Source organism: Carcharhinus amblyrhynchos, chromosome 2 (assembly GCF_965287045.1).
Source record: "Carcharhinus amblyrhynchos chromosome 2, sCarAmb.v2.hapA, whole genome shotgun sequence".
Classification (NCBI taxonomy): domain Eukaryota; kingdom Metazoa; phylum Chordata; class Chondrichthyes; order Carcharhiniformes; family Carcharhinidae; genus Carcharhinus; species Carcharhinus amblyrhynchos.
Genome location: NC_137325.1, coordinates 114,386,054 through 114,413,992, shown reverse-complemented (window position 1 = coordinate 114,413,992; position 27,939 = coordinate 114,386,054). Strand labels below are relative to the sequence as shown.

The 27,939-nt window shown below is 41.0% G+C and overlaps 1 protein-coding gene across 1 annotated transcript in view; it reads right to left on the bottom strand.

Moving 5' to 3' along the window:
* gpr158a (G protein-coupled receptor 158a) overlaps positions 1–27,939 on the bottom strand; it is a 454,718-nt gene that overhangs the window by 187,948 nt on the left and 238,831 nt on the right. Inside the window, exon 3 of the mRNA XM_080211391.1 lies at positions 4,266–4,368. Within this exon, the coding sequence (XP_080067517.1) occupies positions 4,266–4,368 (103 nt within the window). The remainder of the gene's footprint in view (positions 1–4,265; positions 4,369–27,939) is intronic.

Genomic DNA, 27,939 nt, shown 5'->3' with positions numbered 1-27,939 from the left:
TGCAAAAAGACCATTTTCCCTAATCATTCCTTTTCCTTTCTCTCCCTTAGTCGCTATTTAGACATGGTTTACAAAATATCTGGCTGCATTATTTTATTTGTACAAAAAACCCATTCATTTTGTTGCAAATATTAATTTCCTTCCAAGTCACCTTTTCATTTGAAGGAGAGGTTTCCTCTCTAAAAGATGTGCTGGTTAGGTACATTAGCCATGTTAAATTCTCCCTCAGTGTAACCAAACCAGTGCCAGAGTGTGATGACTCAGGGATTTTCACAGTAATTTCTTTGCAGTTCAGGCAGTAAGCCTACATGTAACGCTAATAAATGAACTTTAAACTTTAAAACTTTTAAACTTCAAAGCCTTCATATTTGACAGTATCATTTTCAGCTGCCTCAGATCTACATTTGTTAGCCATTTGAGAAAGATACGTTTGCCATTCTGCAGATTTTCTATTTATACATCTGCAAGCTGCTTTAATCGCTTCTGCTCAATTTGTAAATGCTGTACTTGTTTAAAGGAATTAAATTCTATATTTGAATATTAAAAGTGCTCATATTACACACAACATTTTAAAGACTGTATTGGAGCACATTGAGATTCTATTATGCGCTTTATCTGATATTTCTTCACAAAATTTTGTCATTTCAGTAGTAATTAGCTTTGAGAAAAGTTTCATTGAAAATCAAAATTCACAACCAACTCAATTTTATTTACTTATCAATGATTGCAACTTAGTTTCTGCACCAATAATGTTGGTATTTAATTATATGGTTGTTAGGAGGTATATGAATAACTACAGTAGATTGGCACAGCAATATGAAGGCTACATGGTGTAAGCACCTCCTGTCTATGTTATAGATCCCCTGGAAATTTGTAGCAGTTTTTATTGGGTGAGAATAACAAATTAAAATAATTGTACGCTATTTATTCTTGTGGCTCTGCACTTTCTGTACAAATTACTCTTACTTGCTATCTGTTATATATTTAAAACTGTTGCAAGGTTAGTTTAAGAGCTGATCACATGATTTGATGGTGATGTCATTAGGGTGTGTGGTCGGACTGCTGTTTTGCTTTTAGTTTTGTACTCTGTGCAGAGCAAAGGAACAACTCTTCAATAAAACCTGATGGGTGTTACTTTGAATCTACGTGTGCAAACCAAGTCTGTTCTTTTTCTATTAAAGCCTACAACTCCTAACATAGTTAAGGAATTACAGAAAGAAAATAACAAGGAGCCAGGATTTTGTTCCACAAAGAACATTGAGTAAAAATCCTAAGAGCAAAGAACTGTGGATTCTCATACTTTGAGTTTTAGAAGGCTGAGGAAAAAAGCAACAACAAGATTAAAGATTGAATACCCAGTGCTAGGAAGGCTCAAGTAAGAGAAAGCTCTCTGTGTATTGCTAAAAGGTTTTTTTTTCAAATTGAGAAGAGTGAGATTCAAGAGAGTATCTGGCATAATTTAACTTTACAGCTGGGGCCATTTGGAAAAAAATACATACATCAAACCAACGGTTCCTTAGTGTAAACATCCCACTGATCAGACCCTTATAACCCATTCCTCAGTGTAACATCTCACTGATTAGACCCGTAGACCCGTTCCTCAGTATAGATCAGCAATTCCTTGCCTTGGCTGTGGTTTCGCTACAGGTAGACAAACAGGTCGGTAAAAATGGGAGGACTGGAAAGACAATAAAAAAATGTACAGAGCAGTCTCTATTTGCTTGTGCCTACAAGAGAACCTTCCAGTCAATTAGGATCATGGGGCCTTTCAAAGAAGAAAATTAATCATGGAGTTCCTCTGCTAAGCGTTTCCATACTTTGTACAAGTGATTAAAATTGCAGCATTGCACGTATCAGTTTTTCTCAGTACAGTAAGAAGTAAAACCTTCAATTTGCTCAAGAGCTTGATTCATCCAGCAAAGCCAGGAACCAAAACTTAAAATGACTTGACAAAGATCCTTAAAGAACATTACTCTCCAAAGTTATTGTTCATTGCGGAATGGTTCAGGTTCCACCAATAGAATCAGGTTGAAGGTTAAAGCATTGCTCAGTTTGGTCCAATCTTAAAAAGGCTGGCACAACATTGTGAGTTTGCACAAAGACTAGTCTAGTCTAGTAATTGTCTAGTTTGTGGTCTTCAAAATGATTAAAGATGATTACTTACTGAACATGCTTTGACTTCAAAGACAGCTGTAGAAATCGCATTGTTGGTGAAAGTGGCTGCGAAAGAGGTTTCAAAATTTGTTGGAGGAATGAAGATTCACAAGATGGGACCATAAGAAGTCAAAAGAACAACAAACGTATCAAGGATGTGCTAAAATGGGCCATTCAGTGGGTGAAAGCTGGAACAACGATAGTCAACGGGAGGATTATGGCAAAATGGGTTACATTGTTAAAGCTAGTTGAGTTAGACCAGCTTCCCCTGAGAAGAATCTAGGTATCTTCAAAAAGAAGAACAAGTTACAGTCTACAAAAAACATTTAAGACATAGACGAACAGAATTACAACCGTGAAGAAGAAAATGTCCAGAAATATGATGAGTTCCAGCTGAATGCCTTATCCTTACAGGGTGGATCACATAGATTCTGGGTGATTCTGAAGTTAAGTGGACAACCTATTAGGAATCAGGTTGATACTGGTGCTGCTATATCTCTTAATCCTGAGATTACAAACCAACAAAAGATGAAATGTCTTCCTTTAAAACCAGCTGATGTAGTTTTAAGGACATTCATGGAAAAGATCGTGTTGTTAAAAGGTTACACCATAGTCAACATAGAGTTGAGTGGACAAATGGTGGAGTTGGCTCCCCATGTGGTCTGAGGTAACCTCCAGATGTACCAATTTTTAGTCCCTGGTATTATGAATACTACGATAAAGATTAGTTGAATCTGAATTGCCTGATGATTGTGTCTTTGCTACTTTACCTAGTGAAAATGAGACAGAATTAGTTCCAAGAGAAGTGTCTTCTAAAGTTCCAAATCATACTTCTAGGGTCAAGGACAGCTAAATTCCAGAACATCCTGCGCAACCAAAGAGGAATAGATCACAACTGGCATCTGATTTTCCAGAGATACAACAGAAGGACAGCAGTACCACATTTAGTTTCAATGGCTCTGGTTCAGCCCATGTCCTCCCCCGCAGTGATCTCCCACTGCCCCTAACTTTGTAGCTTGGGAGGTGGGTGGAGAATCCAGTGCCTCGTATAATTCAGCTCTTGTGTCTTCATTGCCAGGATTGAAGACTAATCAGACTGCAGCCAAGGCATAGGCATTACTTCTTCTGATGAACATTTTACAGTTTCCCACAGTGTCTCTGGGGTGTAGGCAAGAAGAACGGTGCAACCTGCCAGCTGCGAACATCCAAAGGAAGAATGTCACAGATGAACCATTATCTCACTGAAGTGATCTTGAGGGGCTAAATGGTCTACTCCAGTTCCTGCATTCCTACCTAATGTCCCTATAAATGTGGGGGAGGGAAAATAAGAAGAAAGTCTCTCTATAGAGGAGGACAGTTTCATATTTAGTTCAAGGGAAAAAAATTTCCTGGTTTCACAAAAAAGAGGATGAGATTAAAAGGTTGAGAAACACGACAGTAAAATTAAACAAATCATTATAAAGATGTGATCTTAAATGTTATTCATTTGATCCTATTATCTGAGCCTTCAGTAATTTTTCTTTAATAATCCTTTTTATACAGCTTTGGCTGAGAAGCATTCATTACCCTGAAGTGCGTCAAAATAGCTCCTATTCATACCTCCTGTGAATGCAGTGAAACCATTGTTTGAATTGGGTAGCTTTTTAGAATGTTTAAAATAAATTTTATGAGCCAGACCTTACGAGAGTGAGGCATCACAGAGTATACATACGCCAGTAGTTAGGTATTTTCTTGCGCCCTTCGGCCGGAAAATTCATTGAAAACAATATTTTATTAAATCCAATCAGCAATAAAATATTATCACTTCTAAATGTGCACATAACCTTGCTACAAACCACTCCCAACACAGTTTACAGTAGCAAATTCCACATTAACATGATCTAAGGGAGCTTATTTGAGTTAGTCATATAAATCAAACATCTTGAAGACATTTTTATCTGACCTTTGGGTAAATTACAGATTACAGGGTATACGGGATATCACTTGTATGAATGATTACATAAACCCAGCCCCTAAGGTCCTTGGGAATTAAGTACATGCCCCTGACAAGATGAAAAAAAGATGCTGCATTATTAATCAGGCCCATTTCTTGCTCGTCAGGAGGCACTTACCATCAAAGCTTTTCTGCGAAACACCACTGGGACGATAGAATCCAGACCTACAAGAACAGTCATAGGCTCCCAACATGAATCCTCGGCCTTTGGGTGAAATACACTGGAAAGGTGAAACAAAAGACAAAATAACTTGGTGTAGCTTAAGGATGAGATGTGTATGTCGTCACAGAGATAAATATACTGACGGTTGCACCATGATTGGATTAATAAAAACACTAAACCTAAATCACAGCCAGTGACTAAAGGTTCCTGCCCAAACTGTAAATTACCAAAGCAGTGAACCCTCAGGAAAATAAACCCTCACAAAACAACAAGAAGTACCTCAGAACCCAAATTCTCTCCTTTGTTCTTCCACAAAAACAACTGTGGTATTAACTATGTGGACAATAGTCTTTGAGGCAGAAGCCTGGTTTATTTTTGATCCTGACCAGTCCAGTAACACATTGAATATGGATAATGATGGCCACTAACCAAGTCCACTAGTTTTTATTCCTTGCTTCTCCAACAGATGTCGATAAATCACTGTGGCAATGGGGCAGAGATTTAAGCATTTGGAACTCAGTCTAACAGCTCTGGAATTAGCCTTGTTGCTCACAAGGCCTATTGGAGGGCTAACAAGATTTGAAAAATCTGCTTTAAAAAATCAGAACCAAGAGGATCCTTTCCTTGAATTATTGCATTGCAGAGCAAGTTCAGTAATGGGTACAATCATTGCCAAGTCCAGTTAATGAGCAGAAGACACAGTGAAGCCAGGGGAGAGGGGAGTCCACAGTTTAAATTGAGCGGTTCTGTTTACTGTCCTGCTACTGGTAGTTTCTGATTTTAACACTAGTGGTTTTGAAGGCAACTGAGGCGCTCGTCTGAGTCTGGTATAAATGTGTATCAGCATTCTGTAATTCCAACAGGGCCTGATGACATTTAAACTGGACCTGTCATAGCTTTTCACTCTAGGCAGAGTCTGCTGCTGGTTTCTAAACAGATCAGGTCCTCCAACGTAACGTCAAAACACTCCTCTGTGGGGATATGGAGCAGGCATGATACTCTGGCCCCCACATGAATTGCCAGAACCTCCCTTCCACCTGGATTCTTCCACACACCCATGAGACCATGCCAAACATTCACTGTGCCCTCCTGCTGGTGCACCTTCCGATAGGGTGGATAGGAGGTTTTCAATTCCCTACACTTTCTGTCCACCCAATGGCCATCAGCTGCTGCCCCTTTCAGACCATTGGAACTCATTGCTGAGGTCAAACAGACCCCAATTCACTGAGCAATGTGCCTCATCCCACAGTCTGAGGATTATAATTTATTTTAGAGCAGGCAAAAATGCTCAGAAAGAATGACTATGTTCTGATGAACCGTCAAGTTGACAAGTTATTTAAATCTTCTGCCTTTTAATTTTTTGAGGTGAAACCACCAACGTCTGTTGAAAGAAGGTCTATTTGCATTTCAGTAGATGTTGGTTGACATAGCAAATGCTATCATTACAGCAATATAACTGCTTGACTGCTTCCATATCATTTTGTTTATTCATTTACAGAGTCTGCTTATCATTGACTATGAATGAGCTTTTATGTATGAGAATTATTATATATAAATTATATACACATATATATACTCAAGTCTTTAATAGATAAGAGAACTTCATTCATCTTAGCACCACAAATGTCTTACTAATGTTCTAAATCCCTGCCATTCACCTAGCACCAGCCTGTAGACTCAGGACTCTGGCCTAACATCCACCTCATCCTCGTATAAATTCTAATGATGCCAGCCTCTTGCTCAGTTTCTTGTGCTTCCACATACCTCCAGCTGTGGCAGGAAGATTATCCAAACACAGTGCAAAACAAGCACTGCAATGTTTCCCTCACTCTTGCAGAATAAGGTGGTGCATAATAGGAGAGAACAGAGCAGAACGAGTGAGGAACAAGGATATCTGTTTCCCCTGTGCCCCACAGGGGAGATAGTTCCCTATCATTATTGGACTGGTTGTGAGTGCCTGTGGCATCTGGTGTCACTGAGAACATTGAGATGAAGGGATGTTCCTGCCTTATGTTCAATTCCAGAAAGCCAGTTGGTGAAGGATAGAACTGGAGCCAATCCTTGATAAGCATTTATTTACAAGAGATACACATTATAAACATGCACTTCTTCATTCAACAAACACACTTTCAGTCCAATCCTATTCATGTGGGCTCAAATGAATCTCTGCTTAATTCCCACCACCTGCATACAGCTAGATCAACTTAACATGCAATTGACATCCTTCTCGACCCCCAGCTAAGTGTTATCCTTCTATTTGACATGATGAGCAAGCTGCAGATGGTGTAACCACATTCCTCTTGCTTTCTACCTAACTCCTCTTCCCTCACCCCATCCTTCTCCTTTCTGATTTCTGGCTCCCTCATGCCCAAAAATGCAGCCTGGGCAGCTACAGGGCACCCAAAAGAAAGAATACAATATTATCGTATTGACAAAGAGCCATTTCACTAGATCTCAGGTGGTGGTATAGTGGTATTGTCACTAGTAATTAAGATACCTTGGGTAATGCTCTGGAGATCCAGGTTCAAATCCCGCCACAGTGGATGGTGAAATTTGAATTCAGTAAAAACCTAGAATTAGAAGTCTAATGATAACCACACCGCAAAATCGTTGTCGATTGTCAGAAAAAAAAACCCATCTGGTTCACTAATGTCCTTTAGGGAAGGAAATCCGGCCTGGCTAACATGGGACTCCAGCGCCACAGCAATGTGGTTGATTCTCAACTGCCCTCAGGGATGGGCAATAAATACTTGCTCAGCCACTGAAGCCCACATCCCCTGAAAGAATTAAGAAGTTCAGACACAGGCACAGGCTAGCATTGAGTTGGAATCAGCATGTGGAGTATCTCCAGCCATGAGCAGGCTACAACCAGGTCAGGGAAAAAAAATAAGTCAAGTGCCAGTTCACCCGACGGTGAGGTTGCAGACTAGTTCTGCTCATGGGGACTCTGATGAAGACCCCAATGGTGAAGCCTATTAGAATGCTGATGGAGGATTCACAATAAGATGCTAGGTACAATGGCTGTTCAAACAGTTTCCTGTCAACGTCAAGGAGAATGAAGGAGTCCAACTTCATGAATGGAGAGAGGCCTTGCTCATTGTGCAGCCTCTGGCACATCTCCCTGTCATGTAGTGTCTAGAGACACTGCCACTTCTGCCCTCATACCTGCTGCAGCCTTTGTGTGGACAGGTTACCAAATCCCCTGCCCTCCCTGTCAGGATGTGGCAACAATGCCTGTCAAATCCAGTAACTCGACACAACACCTCCAGCAACATTCCACAGAGGCTTTACAGCAACAAACATTATTCTGAGTTACCTTAGATGCAGGTTGGGTGCCCAGCCACAGTGTTACTGCTGGGCCCCACATTCAGCACAGTAATGTTCCCCGGTGAGTGCAAAGCTAAAATACTGAATGGAGCTGTGTGTTCTTAGCTCACAGACAGCATGTCAAATCACCCAATAGGACGGAGTAACATCACAACAGCACCATTCAGGAAGCTTCTGGTGTGGAAGGGAAACCAGCGCGAGCATCTTTCCCAGCATCCTTTCCCACCCAGATGAGGTGCAATGGAGGCTGCATTGAAAGCAAGTTACCAGCATTCCAGAGAGACCTGTATTCCTTTACCAAAAATACATCTTGCATTTTACATTTTAGATATCTTGCCATTCGGTTTGTGAGCTAAACGTAATTCTGCAGATGAAAATCAGTCATGTAGATGTTAATTACAAATTATTTTAACAAGATAAGGGAAGGTTGAAACCAAGAAATGAAACTTTAATAATGAAAAAGCACTAAAACAGAGGATTGAAAATCTGTTATGGAGACTCCCCCTCATGGGCGTAAATCCCCCTCATGTCATTCCATCAAAGATTCCCATAAATAAATGAATATGTCTGGGATGAAAGTCTTTGAATCACTGTTGGTGATCTACCAGGAGAACTGCCACATTCATATTGAAGAACTAAGTGATGCATTGGTGTTAATTGATGTAATTGAATACGAGGGTTTGGGGGTGATTCATAACACTTATGTCTCTGGCTGCTACCAACCAAAGCAACAGCTCCCCATTTTGGACAATGGAACTCTTATGATTTTATCAAGGATGTGTGCAAAAAATGCCTGGGGGATGACAGAATAAATATGCTTGATCAAGGTATTATTCATTCAGGCAGCAGGAGAAGGATTTCTGAGGTCAGGCAACTAAAACAACAAAGGAAACCCAAGTATTACAGTCAGGGAATCCGCAAGGACTAAATGTAAATGAAGAACAGCCGACATTAAGGAAGAATGCACCATGGAATGACAATGTGGACCATGGGTTAAATGGCCTGTTTCTGCACTGTACTTCCCTATAATACAGCAAGGAGACATTAGGAACTGTGCAGACTGGGTAGTTCGCTGGCATTTAAACCTTAACATTGATAAATCTAAGTTGATACACTTTGGTAAGAAAAATAGAAATGTGGGATGGAATTTCCCTATTCGAGGCAGAGTTTTGCAGTGGGTGGGGAAAGCAGCATTGAAACTGACCGTCCCAACGAAGACTTCCTGCACTGTATTGCTAGGGGAAAATAATCCAAGGGGCAGGTCCCACAACATCATGCCAATCAGAGCCTGCCCACCAGGAAGCAGTCCCCCAAGCATTGCACTCAACTGGTCTCCTCTGGTGGGTCTGCCCGTCAGGCGCAGGTCATGGTAGACTAGTCACAATTCACAGTGAATGGATAATGTAATGGGGGGGAATGGGTCCCTATGAGTATTGGAGTCTTGATAATAAGATATGATTTAAATATATTCTAATGGGGTTCTCAACGTTACGCATCAGCAATCCTGGTGGGTCGGGGGGTGGGGGGGTAGGGTGGGTGGGGGCATGGGAACAATCACAACGGGACTGCCCATGATTTGAGTCCTTCAGGAGATTTTGTTCTCCCATCACCCGATGCGAATGGCGGCAAAATACCTCAGTCATGATCTACACCTTAGAAAATAAGAGATAAAATGGGGTAGAAGTGCTAAGGAATCAAGGGATATGGGTGAACAAGTCTTTCAAATGCAACACTAAAGTTCAACAAAGCAATTGGAAATGTTAACAAAGCATGGGACTGATTTCTAGGGTATGGAATTCAGAAGTAGTGAAGCATTACTAAACTGGTCCACAACTCTGATCATGCCCCATTCGACGCTCTGTGCTTAGTTTTAGTCTCCATTCTATAGAAAGAATGTGGAAGTACCAGAGAAAATGTCAAAGAGACTTGCAAGGACGGTACCAGAACTGAAAGATAATGGGTGGGATTTTCCAGCCACGCTTACCCTAAGAACGAGAAAATCCCACCCAAGGTCAATGGATCTTTACATGGTCCACACAGCCACCCCCCCTCCCCCCGGTCACTATGATTCACATGGCGAGTGGGATGGGAAAACTCCCCCCTATCAGGAAGGGTTAAATGGGTTGGAGCTTTCATCTTTAGCAAAGAGAATACATTGAAGAGATTAACTGATTGGACAGAGTAAATGTGGAAAGAATTGAGCAAGGATTCAATATGCGGGACAATAAATGCTGATCCTAATGCCCACTCTCACTGCGTAGACGATGTGAGCTCTCTACAGTCTACAGTTATCAGCCTGGTTAACAGTGGCTGCTGACACCACAACCCACGGAATTTCAGGGTGCTTGATTTAAAGTGCCCCACATACAAACTGTCATTCATTGGCAGCAAACAATATCCATCAAAATAATTCCAAAAGTACAAAGAGGTCGAATAAAATCAATGTGATACAAAAGAGGAAGAGGAAGTATTGCAAAATAAAATACTACAAAGCTACTTTGTTTTGACAAAGGGTCACCTGGACTCAAAATGTCAGCTCTTTTCTCTCCTTACAGATGCTACCTGCTGAGATCTTCCAGCATTTTCTTTTTGGTTTCAGATTCCAGGATCCGCAGTAATTTGCTGTTATGCCGCAAAGCTCCTCTGCTTTAAGAGCTCGGTTGTCCATGCAGCTGTCAATGCTCCCGTTTCAGATGGTCACACAAACAAAAATTACTGGCACACCTGCAAATTCCACACAACACTGGAATTCAATGACATGTGGAATTTGCATGTGTGCTAGTAATTTAAAATTCACTCAAAGGGTTAATGTAAGTCATTCCATTCCAGAGATGTATGCCAGTGACAAAACACTTTTTTGTTTGTAATTCACTGCTGTTGAGATTAATTTACTTTACACATTCTTCCTTTTTGTGAGTTTGATTGCATGTTAGCAAAATTGAGCCTAATTCCCACATTGTGCTCCGTATTGAATATGTTTGCAGAAAATCTGAAGCTTCATTCAAGCCAATACACTAACTAGCCTCGCACACACAGCACAGCCCTGTCACTAATAGAAAACTTGTGCTAAAATCTTGCTGCTGTTCACGCTGGCGGGATCTTACTGTACCAGCGATGGTGCATTCCCAGCTGGGGGTTTCCTAGCAGTGAGGGGAGCATTCAGTGGGAAACCCCATCAACAATGGGGGGGGACGATAAGACTCCATTGCCAGCAAATGGCGCAACTCCCACCAGGAGACATTACGCAGAGAGGAAGAAAAATCCCACCCGTGGACTTATAAAGTACCTGTCATGACCTGAAAATGGCTCAAAGCAATTTACAGCCAACTGGAGTGCAGTCACTGCTCTAATGCAGGAAAAGTTCACACAATGCAAACTATCACAAACAGCGGTGTGATAATGAACAGAGAATCTGTGTTTCTAATGTTAATTTGGAGTTACCCACAGTCCAAAGGTGTGCAGGTTAGATGGATTGGCCATGCTAAATTGCCCCTTAGTGTTACAAGGTTAGGGGGTTTAGCAGGATCAATACATGGGATTATGGGGTAAACCTGGATAAGAGTCGGTGATGATTCGATGGGCTGAATGGCCTTCTTTCTGCACTTTAGGGATTCTATGATACATATTAGCTAGGACACCCAAGATAATTCCCAGTTCTTCTTCAAAATAGCATCTTTCAAGTCTGCCTAAGGGGGCAGGTGAGATCCGCTCCCTCAGTACCGTGCTACAGTGTCAGCCTTGACTTTTGTGCTCAAGACCCAGGCCTAAACCTTCCTGTCCTTCCCAATGTGGGGATTGTTGCAATTGGAACAGATATTTTGATGGACCAGCGATAGGTCCGTTGACCTCAGGTGGGAATTTCCAATTCCAGGATGGACTGGATGGAAAAATCTTGCCCCTGGAGTGGGCACTTGACATGCAATGGTACAATGTGTAACTCTGCGATGAGAGAGTTACTGACTGAGCCACCGTTAACATGCAAAGAGATGACATTATTGTAACAGAACATGCTGGTGCTGGTGCTGAAGCTGTTGCCAGAGCTGGTTGTGGTGCTGTGCTTTGTGCTGGTGCTGTTACCATTGCTGGTGTTATTGCAAGTGTTGATGCTAGAGTTATGGTGGTGTAGTGGTTAGCACTGCTGCCTCACTGCGCCAGGGACATGGGTTCGATTCCCTGCTTGGGTCACTGTCTGTGTGGAGTCTGCATGTTTTCCCCGTGTCTGCGAGGGTTTCCTCCAGTGCTCCAGTTTCCTCCCACATTCTGAAAAACATGCTGGTTAAGTGGACTGGCCATGCTAAATTCTCCCTCAGTGTACCCGAATGGGCGCTGGAATGTGGCAACTGGGGGATTTTCACAGTAACTTCATTGCAGTGTTAATGTAAGCCTACTTGTGACAATAATAAATAAAATAAACAATGATGAATTTGTGGTTTCCTATCTAAAGCTCCTGAACCATTTATTCCAGTAGGGGTGTCATGTCCACAATCTGATTGACAAATTAAGAGGCTACTAAAGGATTATCTGTCCTTGATGTAAGTCTACTTGTGACACTAATAAATAAACACAAAAAAAACTTAAAACATTGCCGGCGGTGCTCTTGATGCTGGAATTGTTGCCGGTGAGTGGTGAGTTTTGATCACAAACAGGGCGCATAAAGATACACATTCAGTTTACAGAATACTGATTAGAATGCGAGTCTTTACAGCTAATCAAGTCTTTAAGGTGCAGACAATGTGAGTGGTCCAACGCCAGCATCTCCACATCAGAACAGTGCCAGTGCCAGAAGTGTACCTCCAATAATCAGGTAAACCAATGGACTGAAGAGTCAGCCTCACTGTGAGCAACAAAAACAGTTCGAAACAAGTCTCAATCTATCTTGCCTTCAGTGCAAATTGGGACCCTGCAGTGGAAAATTAATGGCCAATGCGAGTCCAAACTAACTTAACCAAACACTAAATGAGAATCATCTTGGTACAGTTGTAATATTTTAAAATCACACTGATCTTTATTATTAATTAATGCATTGAGTAACAAATCAATATACAAGCTACAATTGGCAACAAAATAAAATTCAGAAGAAGCAACATTGTGCTAAAAAAGCAATAATATTTTTAATTACAGGAATTGTTTAATAATTTAGAAGGAACACATGATGTGAAACACAGCTTAACCAATAGGGTTGAATTATGGGATTACACAGGACAGCTCTTTTGCAATCAGTACCTACATGACGGGCTGAATGACATCCTTCTGTGCCGTACATGGGAAAAGGTCATTTTAAAGGAGATAGATTCAATAATGTTGCATGTCCACATACATCTGTACAGTTACTGACAAATGTGCAGCAACTTATATGCCTCCGTTTGCAGCCTCTTCATTTAAAGTAAAGCACGGTTTGCTTCTAAAAACATCACAGAGATGGTTCTACTCTAGTAAACTGTAACAAACTGCTGTGGTATGCGTGCAGACAGAGTGGGATGGCTGCAGTTAACCATTCTGCCAATGGCAGTGTCATTTGATCCAGTGTCATTTGTTTGTGCTGAGACCACTAATGGTGCAGGAAGCAATGTTAAATTCATGGCTGTTGCTCGCAAAATCTGGAAGCCGAACTGAATACCTGAAAATGCTGCTATTTAACAGAACAAAAGGGGAATCAGCAGTACATTGAGTAATTTCCCATTTGCTGCTTACAGATACAGAAATAATGGGTGGGATTGAATTCAGGAGTGGGCTGGGATTTGGTGGGGAGAGGACCATTTCATCAGGTCGTAAGTCCCGGGGCAGACAGCCCTTACCATCCCAATTGAATCAGGGTGGGGAAGGTTGAGATTGAGGTTGGCTTTCTATCCATTGAACAAATTGAGGCCCTATTAGACAAAACTGGGGGTGGGGGGGGTTGAGGGGAACTGCCAGCTTAGGGTGCAGGCAAAGCACTTTTAATCAGGTACTTGGTCCCTCGCCATGATGATGATACTGTGCTATTTTGATTTTGTTATATTTATGGTGGGGCTCCTTTAAAAGACAATACTTTGTTACAAGAGTTGATTTGTCTGGGAAAACATGCAGCTCAAATTCTGAGAATGCAAGATAAGAATTGATTTTAGCTAGGAATGTGTCACTTTGTAGATTTAATGGACTTTTTATTTACTTATGTTTTTCTGGAATTTTAGACTAGGTAAGCATAGTCATGTGAGTTTTGATCAAATTGATTGACGGGGAAGAGTCATGTGGTTAATGGTCGGAGCTAAGCTTGCAGGAAAATAAAAACAGTTTCATTCACATTTTAAAATTGAGCAGTTGCTGCCTGGTCGAAGAAAGAAATGTCTCCCTCTCTTCAAAGGCTTTCTGAAAGCTCCAAGACTGTTAAACTAAATCACATGCCAGTGTATCTGTGGTTTGCTAACTAATTTTAAAATCAGATTTAAGTCTATAAAATAAATATTGTTCAATTTGAACTAAATTAGGTCAGCAATTAAGAATTGCATCTTGTCATGTTTAAGCATTGTTAAAAGGTCAGCTAATTTATTTATCATAGTTAAACCGTGAATTAAATAAAGCTTCTTTTGATAAAAATCTCCCTAGATTGTCAGTAGAATCGCACCTGGAATGAAACATCTTGTCCTCACATTAATGCCAAAATAGAAAAATTATTGCAGTTTAGCTTAGTTGCCCTTGTTCAGAGGGCAATTGAGAGTCAACCACATTGTTGTCACTCTAGAATCACATATCGGTCAGACTGGTTGAGGATGGCAGATTTCTTTCCCTAGCGGACATTAGTGAAACAGATGGGTTTTTCCAACCATCGACAATGGTTTCATGGTCATCAATAGATTTTTAATTCCACATTTTTTTTACTGAATTCAAACTCCACCAGCTGTTGTGATGGGATTTGAATCCATGTCCCCAGAACATTAGCTGAGTTTCTATATGGATATCTAGTGATAATAACTTTGAGCCATTACCACCCCCCACACCCCTCCAACACACACACACACCCACCCACCCACACCCACCCACCATGGCAGCTGGTGAAATTTGAATACAATTATTTAATAAAATTCAATTTTAATTTTTTTAAAATTTGGAATGAAAAGCTAGTGTCAGTAATGGTGCTATGAAATACCGCCTGATTGTTGTAAAAGCCTCCAGGTTCACTAAAACTCTTTAGAGAAGGAAATCTTTCATCCTTATCTGGTCTGACTTCCATGTAACTCCACACCTTCAGCAATATCCCTGATCCTTAACTTCTCTCTTTTAATGAAGAAGCAGTGAAGGTTGAGGAAGGGAATGCAATGGATGCTGGCCATATGGATTTTAAGAAAGCGCTTGACAAAGTGCCACTTAAAAGTTAGTTCACAAAGTTGAGTTTTGTGTTAAGGTACAGATCAGAAACCCCAAAGTATATTATGAAGCCTGGCAAGACCACAACAGTTCTTCCACTTTTGGCGTTAGTGTGACAATAAGGTATTTCACTCCAGGTGTGGTTCTGTTGACACACTAGAGAGCTTTTATCAAAACAAACTTTATGCAACAATACAGTTTAACTATAACAAATGCATTAGCTTATCTTTTACCAATTGAAATGCTTAAACATGACACAATACAATTCTTAGCTGTCAATCTGTCTCTACTAGTGCTAATTCAAGCAATATTCCTCTTACAGGCTTAAACTCCTCTTCAAAATTAGTTAGCAACATACAAGTTTATGTGCTTGTATTTGGTTTGCCAATCATCAAGCTTCCATGACACCTCTGGAGAGACAGAGAGAGAAAGAAAGAGAGAGAGACCTCTTCCTTCTTTCAGAATCTAGCAATAGATACTTGTTTTTCCTTGTAAACTTTACTGTGCCTCTTTAGCACAGGAATGTCTCCATCAATCAACCTAATCAAAGCCCTACTTGGAAACCCCAGGAGAAAACCCAAAGTAAACAAAAATGTATTAACTCAAATTAAAACAAATACACCTCTAGCTTAAATCAAACATTAGCCTGCATTCTCAGCATGTGCACTGCCTAAAGCCCAGGCAAATCAGCACTGTAGAGAACAATAGAATTTTAAACATATCCTTCACAGGAAATATGCTATGAATACATTTATTAAAGGCACAATATCATCACATGTGGAATAAGAAAGTGAATGACAGCTTGGATAAAAAACTGCTCTCAGGACAGAATGTATTGACTCATGGTAAATGTGTGTTTTTCAGACTGGAGGGTAGTAGAGAATGGAGTTGTCCAAGCATCATTGCTGGGATGGGGGCTTTTAGCTACAAGTTTAGGTTGCAGAAGGTGGGATTGTTCTCCTTGAAGCACAGTAGGCTGAGGGGAGATTGGATAGAGGTTTACAAGATGATGACAGTTTAGATACGTGGACAAAGAAAAGCAGTTTCCAACAACTGATCACACGTTGAGCAGGGGACACAGATTTAGAATTTTGGATGGGAGATGCAAGGGAAAAATGTGGGAGAACATTCTCATGCAGCAGGTGATACTGACCTGTAACCCATTGCTTATGAGGGTAGTGAGTGTGATTAATGATTTCAGAAGGAAATTGGGTGGGCATTTGAAGGAAATAAACTTGCACTGTTGCAGGGATTGAATAGGGGAATGGAATTGGCAGGATTGTTCTACAGAGAGCAGATATGAAATCAATGGGCTGAATGATTTCAATCAATCTCCCAGTCATACATCCATCTGCTCTATCTTCCTATCCCTAGCATATACTGAGAGTCACAGAGGTTTACAGCATGGAAACAGGTCCTTCAACCCAACTTGTCCATGCCACCCCTTTTTTTAACCCCTAAGCTAGTCCCAAATGCCCGCATTTTGGTCCAATAGGGAGTAAGTGAGAGATTGCTACCTTTGGGATTCTGTTTATTAAACTCTGCCTGCAGGATCTGATCCTTCCTTCTATCTATGCCATTGGCATCGACATTGACCTTAACCCCTGCTGTTTACCCTAACCCTTCAGAATGTTCTGCAGCTGCTAACTGAAACTCTGGATCCTCATTCCAGGGAGACAACATGCCATCCTAGAAACACATCCAACAGCCTCAGAAATGCTGTCTGTACCCTAAATATAGAATCCACTATCAGAACAAAGAGAGGAAGAGCAGCTGAAGTGAAAGAAGAATTAACAATATGGGCTAACACGGGAGCAGGGGAGGAATTTGGGAGGTCACCGGTTTAGTGGGAATAGGAATGAGGGAGTAGGATTTGGAGTTTCATCGACAGAATGAGGAAAGACAGAAGAGAAACTAGATAAAAATGTGAGTTCAGAATTAGGGTGAGAGAGAACCTTGGAGGCCTAGTAGAAGGGAGGGAACCAGCAGGGACAGCTGATAGGATGGCTTCGATCTTAGTTACAAGAATCATAGAATCCCCACAGTGCAGAAGGAGGCCATTTGGCCCATCAAGCCCACACCAACAACAATTCCATCCAGGCTCTATACCTGTAATTCTACATATTTACTCTGTTAATCTCTCTGACAGTAAGGGAGCAATTTATCATGGCCAATCAACCAAATGCATACATCTTTGGACTGTGGGAGGAAACTGGAGCATCTGAAGGAAACCCACACAGACATGGGGAGAATGTGCAAACTCCACACAGACAGTGTGGCTGGAATTGAACCTGTGCCTGACAAAGAAGTTCACTTGATATGCCATATGAGACAAGATTCCCAATGAAGCATCGTTGCCTTTTACTAGTGTATTCCCTGCACATTCAAGACTTTGAGCTCTGAATTCTGCTGATCATTTAAAACATTATCCCATCTCTGGATCTGAAGATTCAGTGTCACAGATTAATTGGTTTGCCTCGCATTAAATTGGAAACCTGATAGGAGATGTTTGCCTTTCTCAAGTTGCAATAACTTCTTATTCACAAATCCTAATGAGGTTTGACATGCTCTGCACAGGGTCTGTGCTTGTCTGGATTTAACTCTGTCAGCTCATTGTAACACAAGTATGATGTTTTCTGTTTTTAGCTTGGACATGGATAGTTAAAACCAGGTGCCTAGAGGGACAGAAGACTTCTTGATACAGAGCTTTGACAGCACAGCACAATTAAGCTTTTTCACTATCATATTTGGAAAGAAATGTAGATCATTTTTATCCTGAGTCTTGGTTCAGTAGATTAGATTGCCACGCTTTGATGGAACTTCTGGAATTGAATCCCATACAATTTATTAGCAAATATCAAACTACGATTTGTTTCCAAGTTGCCTTCTACTGCTGTCCTGAAAGCAAAGTCAGACTGTCACATTTCTGTTTTATGCATGAACTGCAGGAAGTGGCTCAGTTTCATCCACAGAAGGGATAATGGAGTTGATCTAATGTTGGAATAGATGTCATTATTTCCCATTGTTTTGGAGCTCCAATGATTGTGTTACTTTAGAGATGATATCAGACATGAACCATTGGCAAACTAATGACACTATTAAACATGAGGTTAGGTTTTCTCACACTTTTTATTGCCTAGTAATCCATTTCCAACCTTTGGACAATATTGCAATAGAAACTAAGGGCAGAATTCTACCCCCACCAAAGGGTTTGCTGGCAGGGAGTGTGAAGGGACTCGTAAAAATTCACTGGATGGCCCTTTCCAAATTTTTCCATTTTTTCCGCACTTCCCCTTTTCTCCCTTTTATAATTTAATCTTTTCTTTCTCTTTCTGTACCTGATTTGACTTCATTTCATTCATTCTATTTCACACTCCTCCACAATACTCTGGTCCATTCTCAATCCTTAAGTCTCATTGCTTACGTTGTTAGACCGATTATCCTGAGATTCACTAAGTTTCATGTCCCTATCACCCGTGCTTACACTTCCAGCAACTTTAAAGGAAAAATGTGAAGGTTGAGAAAAAAAATTAGCTTGGAAAGCAACTGTGAGATGCTCCAGACCAGATAAACCCAGCCCATCATTTAGGGGCAAGAGGAGAAAATGGCTATCTAATAATAGAGCTGTTGTACTCTTCAAATACAAGACAACAACTTTGCTGCTCCATCGCCCCTCCCATCCTCCCAGGGCTCCAGGCCATCGCACGTCCTTATTGTTAGCTCATTAACATTATTGTTAAGCACAGCTTCTTATCATCCCATACCATGTTCCGAGATCATAAGTTATCAGGATCTCATGGACGCAGATTCCTGGTCAGGGCAGTTTCTTCAGGCTGATTATTGGGATGGCAGGTCTGTGACATGAGGAGAGACTAAGTCATAGAACATAGAACATAGAACATAGAACATAGAACATTACAGCGCAGAACAGGCCCTTCGGCCCACGATGTTGCGCCGACCAGTTACAAAAACAATGACCCACTAGCCTATACCAATCCCTTTTCGTCCATAAACCTATCCAGAGATCTCTTAAACGCCCCCAAACTAGACGCATTTACAACTGCAGCAGGCAGGGCATTCCAATCCCTCACCACCCGCTGGGTAAAGAACCTACCCCTGACATCCGTCCTGTAGCTACCCCCCCTTAATTTAAAGCCATGCCCCCTCGTGCTAGCTTTCTCCATCCGAGGAAAAAGGCTATCACTATCCACCCTATCTAAACCTCTAATCATCTTATATGTTTCAATAAGATCCCCTCTTAGCCACCTTCTTTCCAACGAAAACAACCCTAAATCCCTCAGTCTCTCCTCATAGGACCTCCCCACCATACCAGGCAACATCCTAGTAAACCTCCTCTGCACCCTCTCCAACGCCTCCACATCCTTCTTGTAATGCGGGGACCAGAACTGCACACAGTACTCCAAGTGCGGCCGCACTAGAGTAGTGTACAGTTGCAACATTACACTGCGACTCCTAAATTCAATCCCCCTACCAATAAACGCCAAGACACCGTACGCCTTCTTAACAACCTTATCTACTTGATTCCCAACTTTCAGGGATCTATGTACACACACACCTAGATCCCTCTGTTCATCCACACTATTCAAAGTCGGTTAGGATTATATTCATTGGAGTTTGGAAGAGTGAGGGGGATCACATGGAAACTTATAAAATCCTAACAAGGATAGACAGGGTAGATTCACAAAGAATGTTCCCAATAATGGGGGTGTCCAGAAATAAGGGTCATAGTTTGAGGGTAAGGTGAGGAGAAATTTCTTCATTTAGAGGGTCGTGAATGTGTGGAATTCACTACCACAGGAAGTAGTTGGAACTAAAACATTGTCTGATTTCAAGAAAAAATTAGATATAGGTATTGAGACTAAAAGGATCAAGGGATATGGGGACAAGAGGGATCAGGATATTGAATTTGATGATCAGCCATGACTAAAATGAATAGCAGAGCAGGCTTGAAGGGCTGAATGTCCTACTCCTGCTTCTCGTTTCTATGTTTGGTTGAAGGTGGCCACTCTCTTCCATCGAGGTACTCCCTAGTAATTTCTTGGTTACAGCGTCCACTGCGTACAGTGGGCAAACCATGTCCATGCTACCTATGAACGATGGGAATTGAAATGAGTTTTTATTAATGTTAAAGACTCAGGTGACAAAAAATAAGAGACCATGGCGATAAATATCTTTGCAGTGAGGTACAGACAATCAATGACCATTTTTGGCTCACCAATTATGTTGTGTTCTAGTGAGGCTATTACATGTAGTTCTATGTGCCCATTGAAGCAGAAATAATTCAATAGAGTAAGCGGATATAATTTCCTAACTATACAGCAAGTAATTAGTAATTACTGTGGAAGCCTGCTGAGGGGACATTGTGCTATTGCAAGTATAAGATAAACATTTTCAGATTTTTCCAGGGTACTGAAGCAATAAAAGATTTTGAAAGCCTGCTATTTACTTGACACAACATTTTTGAGATTTTCAGCAGGACTGTTTGTCCCTTCAGTTCTCCATGAAAGGTTCTGCTGTACCTTTGTCTCTTATTTAAAGTAGTCATTAGAGCTACTGCACTGCAGACGTACGATAATATTGTTGTCTTACATGTGTCCCCTATAATCTCCTATTGAAGACAACTTAATGGGAACGTCATAACATTTATCCACCATTACTGCTGAGAAACACATCATCTGAAAATTCTAAGTAAGCACTTTCAATCTTTATGGGACTGCTGGGCACTCATAATTTTGGATAATTTGACACCAAAATAGATCTCAAAATTTATATTCATGGGGTGTGCCGTTTTGACGAAGCGTACCACGGAGAACATTCAATGTCTTGGCATTGATTCTCTAGACATTTTACTGGTGTTGGCAGGATCATGTGAGACGTTACAGCAGAAAGCCAATTTTGCTGAAGAAAGGTTTGTCTATATCAGTACTTCCTCTCATCTGAACAGAAACTGACGAAAAGGATGGGGGCTGCAGTGACGTACATACTGCCTAAACTCAGTCATTTGTTCCATCTTTCTGACAAGTCTTTTGTGTCCCTTGTCTGTTTTTATTGCGAGCTCAAAGATTAAATCCTTTTTATTAAAATCACAAGAATGTGGCAAGTGAAAATTGCAACATGTTTGATTGCACATGATTCTGGGCATTCCTCCTCCTTAAGAACCTAATATCAATTCCAGAACAGTGAAAAGCTCTAATTGTGATAGAATTGATTGTATTTTCATAAGTGGTGGGCAGATTGCCAACACAAATGACAAACCATAAAAAAAAATTAAAGATTCAGTTAGAAAAGTGAATTGAAGTGAACTAAGGTTTTTGGAATGCGCATTTCTTCAAATATTTCAACAAGTTATCTCCTAGGTAGATAGCAACTCATCAATCATCATAGTACACTTTCATTGAAGAAAATGTGTCCTGTGGCATTTGTATGCATTATTATATTGTCACATTTCATGGGGCATGGTGGCGTGGGACCCAGGTTCAATTCCAGCCTTGGGTGACAGTTTGGAATTTGCACGTTCTCCCTGTGTCTGTGTGGGTTTCCTCGGGTGCTCTGGTTTCCTTCCAAAATCCAAAAATGTGCAGGTTAGGTGGATTGGCCTTATTAAATTGCCCCTGAGAGTCCCAAAATGTGTAGATGAGGGGGATTAGTGGGGTAAATGTGTAGGATTACAAGGATAGGGCTTTGCTAAAGTGCTCTGTAGAAAAAAATGGAAAATTACCAGTAGTACAACGCTACACCTAAAAATGCAGAAATGAATTTTATTTTATATAACTTGTCTCTAAATTGAATATATAGGATTTGGCGTGACTCCTGCTTTGAATGCGTAATGACTAAGTTTTCACATTAGGCATTGAATTGTTTGATTGATTGAATAGAGTCACTCACTCACTGCAGAATATTCAGTATCCTTCATGTGAGACATCAAAACCAATAGTACATCTACGTAATAGGAAACATGCTGCCTTAAAAAAAAGTGATCATTTGATTTTAACTGTTTATTGGATAAGTGTACCCTAATGGCCAAATGAAGCCAGTGGTCTGTAGTATGCCATACAAAGCGTCTCTGCTCTGCATTTTGTTAGCTGATGGCCTCAGCAGTCTTTGGTTGAGAGAAAAAGGAGCAGCTCCTGATTGCTAAGTGGCAAACCATATCTGAAAGTATGTGTTCGTTGGCACTGGAGGATATGTTGCACTCAGTTGTCAAGCAGTATATTATCAAGTAGGCAGCCTTGGTTCACAACCGAAGAATATTCACATGCGCTGGGGTTAAAAGGCTGCAAGCAATTGGGACGTGTCCAAGCAGTCAAGACAGGAGAGAGACAACTGGAGGGAAAAATTCCAAGTTATTGCACTGCAGCTCACAAAAAAGGGAAACAAAATGGCATTATTGGCCAATCTATCTATAGATTCTGACAGATCCTGATATTATTTCCGTTTATTCATTGGCGGTAGCACTGTTGATCTGGTTTCCTCCCAAAGTCCAACAATGTGCAGATTAGGTGGATTGTCTTTATTAAATTGCCCTTGAGTGTTCCAAAATGTGTAGATTAGGGAGATTAGTGGGGTAAATATGTGCCTAAAGTGCTCTCTAGTACAGTTGGTGCAAATCTGAAGGGCTAAATGGAAAATTACCAGTAGTAAAAGAAGCAGAAATGAATTTTATTTAGATAAATAGGATTTTTAAGCTTGTTGATACTGTAGTCACAATGGAAAGGATTCCCATGGCAATCAGCAGTCTAGCTCAGAGCTGATAAAATACAAAGTTCACAAGAGCCACCTAGTGAAATCTCATTCTCCTGCTCATTCTCCATACCATTTCATATTTCTTATTTCCAATGAACTGTCTAATTCAATGTTAAAAGAAATTATGGACTCTACATCAACAATGTCTTGCGGCAAATACCGAAGCAGCCATGCCTGCATGAAGCAAGACCTGGACAACACGCAGGCTTGGACAGATAAATGGCAAGTCACATCCATGCCACACAAGTGCCAGGCAACAAACATCTCAAACAATCATCTCCCCTTGATGTTCAGCGGCATTACCATCACTGAATCCCCCACCATCAACATCTCGGGGTTAACATGAGACTACTTCTTTCGGACTGTGGGAGGAAACCAGAGTACCTGGAGGAAACCCACGCAGGCACGGAGAGAACATGCAGACTCCACACAGACAGTGGTTGGTCTCACTATTGTAACAAACATTTGCAGCTCACACAGAATGAAACCTACAGAAATTACAAAAAACTGATGGTTTTTATTTAAAGCTGCGTTTTATGATTCGTTAATCAATGCAGCACAAGGATGTAGGTAGCTGTTAAATAAAATATCATGTAAATGTGTTCATATAAACCACCTCAGATTATGACACGACAGTTCCCAAGCAGTCTTTCCTTCAGTTATGAATGCATGATAGCACTTTACCCAGTGGCAAGCATACTGTATTGAAGCTCAGCACTTAAACAATGCGAATCAACTTACCTTTGTAGGTGGTACTGCACTATATAATCAGTACTGCAGTAGAAACACAGCAGCATTTAACTATTGAAAGCAAGAGGACTATTTGTTTCCATATTTCAAACCCTGCCAATGAACACATTCCAGGAGCAGGTGGTTCTTTTTTTTACGTTTCCCATTTGGGACTGGTTCACAACTCCTCTGAAATATTGTGATCTTACCAAAGCGTCCTAACTCTCCTAAAATTGAAGGAGTGTGTGAGCTACCTATCTCCACAATGAAGATAACAAGAGTGGAAGTGTTGCTGACAGGAGAGCTCCCTACATCCTTGTACTGCACTGGTAAAAATAGCTGGAAATGGGAATGGGGGCAGGAATCTCAGAATTGGGTCCTGCCGCCATTTTAAAGGACTCCTAGATAGGTCCAATCTGGGGAAAACCCAAGCCATAATGAACGCAACAGGATCACGTTACAAGTAGATAATGCTCGATGCCAGAAAAACTTTATACATTGAAGCTATTTTAATTACACCCTGTCCATGGATTTAAATAATTGCACTTTATACCTGTGGGGAGCTTTCAACAAGACAAATATCTTACTTAGGAATTAACAAGAACACCTCATAGTCTGGTCAATATTTTGGGCCAAGTACAATTTACAAATGAACATTAAACACTGTATCGACCAAGTCACAACACTGAAACAAAGTCACACTTCCGGTATTACCTTAATTCGTTTCCAAACTGAGTTTTATTAAAACAATATAGAAATATAGATTATATATCCTAAATTTTGATTCCAGTAATATTGTCATAAAGGTTTACAGCATGGAAAAAGGCCCTTTGGCCCAACTTGTCCATGCTGCCCTGTCAAACACCTCTATCAAATATCTCATCAAGTCTGTTATACTGTCAACAATGACTAATCGACCGCTCATTGCATACTTCCCAATACAAATGTACAACTCTTTGGTTGAAATCATACCCAGCATGTAGGCGGCATGCTGGCACAATGGTTAGCACTGCTGCCTCACAAAGACAGGGACCCGGGTTTGATTCCCGGCTTGGGTCACTCTCTGTGTGGAGTTTGTGTCTGTGTGGGTTTCCTCAGGGTACTCCGGTTTCCTCCCACAGTCCAAAGATGTGCGGGTTAAGTAGATTGGCTATGCTAATCTACCTAAAGTGTCAGGGGGCCTAGTTAGGATAGGGCCTGGGTGGGATTGTGGTCAGTGCATATTTGATGGGCTGAATGGCCTCCTTCCATACTGTATGGATTCTATGATTCACAAAGGAAGATGGTGTGGTGATTGGGGATCAATCATCTCAGCTCCAGGGCATCACTAAAGGGGTTCGTCATGGTAGTGGTTGAGGCCCAATCTTCTTCAGCTGCTCACCAATGGCCTTCCCTCCATCATAATGTCAGAAGTGGTGATGTTCACTGATGATTGCACAATATTCAGTGCCATTTGAGAGTCCTCAGATGCTGAAGTAGCCAATGTCCAAATGCAGCTAGACCTAGACAATATCCAGGCTTGGGCTGACAAGTGGCATGTATGATTTGTGTCACACAAGTGCCAGGCAATGACAATCTCTCCAACAAGAGGAGATTTAACCATCGTCCCTTGACATTCAGTGGCACTACCATCGTTGAAACCCCCGCTATCTTTAAAATCGACCCGAAACTAAACTGGACTAGCCTACCAGAGCAAATCAAAGGCAGGGAATCCTGTGGTGAATAACTCACCTCCTGACTCCCCAAAGCCTATCCATCTAAAAAGCACAAGTCAGGAGTGTAATGGAGTACTCTCCACTTGACTGGATGAGTGCAGCTCCAACAACACTCAAGAAGCTTGACACCATCTAGGACAAAGCATCCCTCTTGACTGTATCCCTTCCACAAATATTCAATCCCTCCACCACTGATGAATAGCGGCCGGCATCTGTACCATCTATATGATGCAGTGTGGGAAGGCTCCTTAGATGGCACCTTCCAACTTATGACTACTACTATCTAGAAAAATAAGAGCAGCAGATACCTGGGAATGCCACCACCTGAAAGTATCCCTCCAAGTCACTCATCTTCCTGATTGAAAATATATCACCATTCTTTCACTGTCACCAGATCAAAATCCTGGAATATGCTCCCTAATCCCTTGGTTTCCCTTGGTTTCATTGTCAGAACATTGAATACAGGGGTTGGGACATCTTGCTGAAGTTGTACAAGACATTGGTAATGCCACACTTGGTGTATTGTGTTATTGTGTACAGATCTGGTCACCCTATAATAGAAAAGGTATTATTAAGCTAGAAAGAGTGCAGAAAAGATTTCTAGGATGCTACTGGGACTTGATGGTCTGAGTTATAAGGAAAGGCTGGATAGACTGGGACTTTTTCTCTGGAGCGTAGAAGGTTGAGGGGTGATCTTATAGCGGTCTACAAAATAATGAGGGGCATAGATCAGCTGGATAGTCAGTATCTTTTCCCAAAGGTAGGGGAGTCGAAAGCAAGAGGACATAGGTTTAAGGTGAGAGAGGAGAGATTCAAAAGGGTCCAGAGGGACAATTTTTTCATAGAAAGGGTAGTGAGCACCTGGAACAAGCTGCCAGAGGCAGGTACAATTTTGTCTTTTAAAAAGCATTTAGATAGTTACATTGGTAAGATGGGTATAGAGGGATATGTTCAAATGGAGACAGTTGGGATTAGTTTAGGGGTTTAAAAAAAAGAGCGGCATCAACAAGTTGAGCCAAAGACCTATTTCCATGCTGTAAACCTCTCTGACTCTATGACTCTAATAGTACTGTGGGTGTAACACCTTACAGGCTTCAGCAGCTCAAAAAGGCAGCTCAGCATAACTTCTCAAGGGCAACTTCAGATGGACAATAAGTGCTAGTCAATTGGTGGTCAGTGATGACCACATCCCAGAAATGACTGCTATAAAAAAAACTCTGTAAATATCAGAAAGAACAGCATTCCCAGCTGAAAGGCAGGAAGAGTTAGGCAATGAAATGATTGAATAAAGAGTCAAAAATTATTCCATTTCATTTTCAGAAATAAATGAACAATCCTTTGTTTCCATTTATCTTGACAATGTGCTCCTTCCCAATCTCTGCTAATTACATTATGTCCATACCTAAATACACTGCAAACAAAATTTCTTCTCACATTAACACCTAAGGACTAATTTTAATTATTAGTACCTCCAGCTTCATCCCCCCTCCAGCCTATCCCCTCAGCACTGGAATTAATAACCTAGATGGCATTTTTATGTCAAATTATTTCTCGCAATAGCACGCCACTTGAAACAAAGGTCCAAGTAAGGATTCCATTGTTTCTGACTTGTCCAGCATTTCACTTTGATTGACAGCTCAAAGTGGTTTCAGGCCCTTTGAAGTGGGGCTGTGAATTCCCAATAGTTGTTTTATAAGGGATTAAGTGCTTGAATGAAATGTTTGCTTTGATAAGAATGTAGTGGAATGAACTTAAATATAGTAAATGGGTTTTTATAATGCAAATGTTTTTTAAAGTGTGCAATAATTACTTAGAACTTTCTTTTATCTAATTTTGGCATGGGTCATTACATCTGACCATGGTGATATTGGGTGAGTTAGCATGGAAGGTGCATGGGGAAAGGGGGTTGTGTGGAGAGGGCGTAGGTTGGTATGTGGTTGGCATGGTGCTATGAAGGGCCTTAGGATAGGTAGAGGGTAAAGGCTGGCGTGGGAACTATGAAGAGCAAAGGAAGTGGGTATGAGTTGACATGAGTTCACATGGATAAAGCATGGGGAGTGTGCAGGAGTCTGGGAGAGTGAGAGGGATTTGGGGTGAAGGGAAGTTTTTTTTGTTTTATTGGTTTTCAAAAAGATCTTGCACACAGTGCCAGTGTGTTCCAGGCCAGAATTTGCAAAGCAAGACTTCAAACTCTGACTGGCGACTCATGAATTCACCAACTGCTTCAACTTCCCAGACATCCACCCCTGCCATATCCCCAGTACCTGTACCTGAGTTAATATTGTCTCCTAGAGTTAATAAAAGCTAAGAAAACATCTAAACAATTCTCAAAATGCAGTCCCCATTGCTTACTGTGGGTATACTAATGGTAATGTGATCACATGTTTTATAATCAATGTAGCAGCTACTTTATATAATGGTGAGTTTAGGATATTTAAATCCTTTGCCCTGATATCGCTCATGGCTTCACCTACTGTCTGGCTCAATATTGTAATGTCCTTGTTCTGGGCTTGCCTTTATTACACTTGAAACTGAGAAACATTTCACAGCCTTTGATCTTGTTCTTTGGATGGTTTATATGAAATGGATCTCAGTCAAGACTGCAGGCAAGCTTGGTTGCTTCAATAAATCCTTTTCATCATCATACCTATTTAAGATGAAGATGGAGCTGACAGTGACCTACAAAATTTGCAATTATAGGTCAATAATGGTTCAGTAAACTGCAGTCCATCACCAGCTCAGGATAATGGACA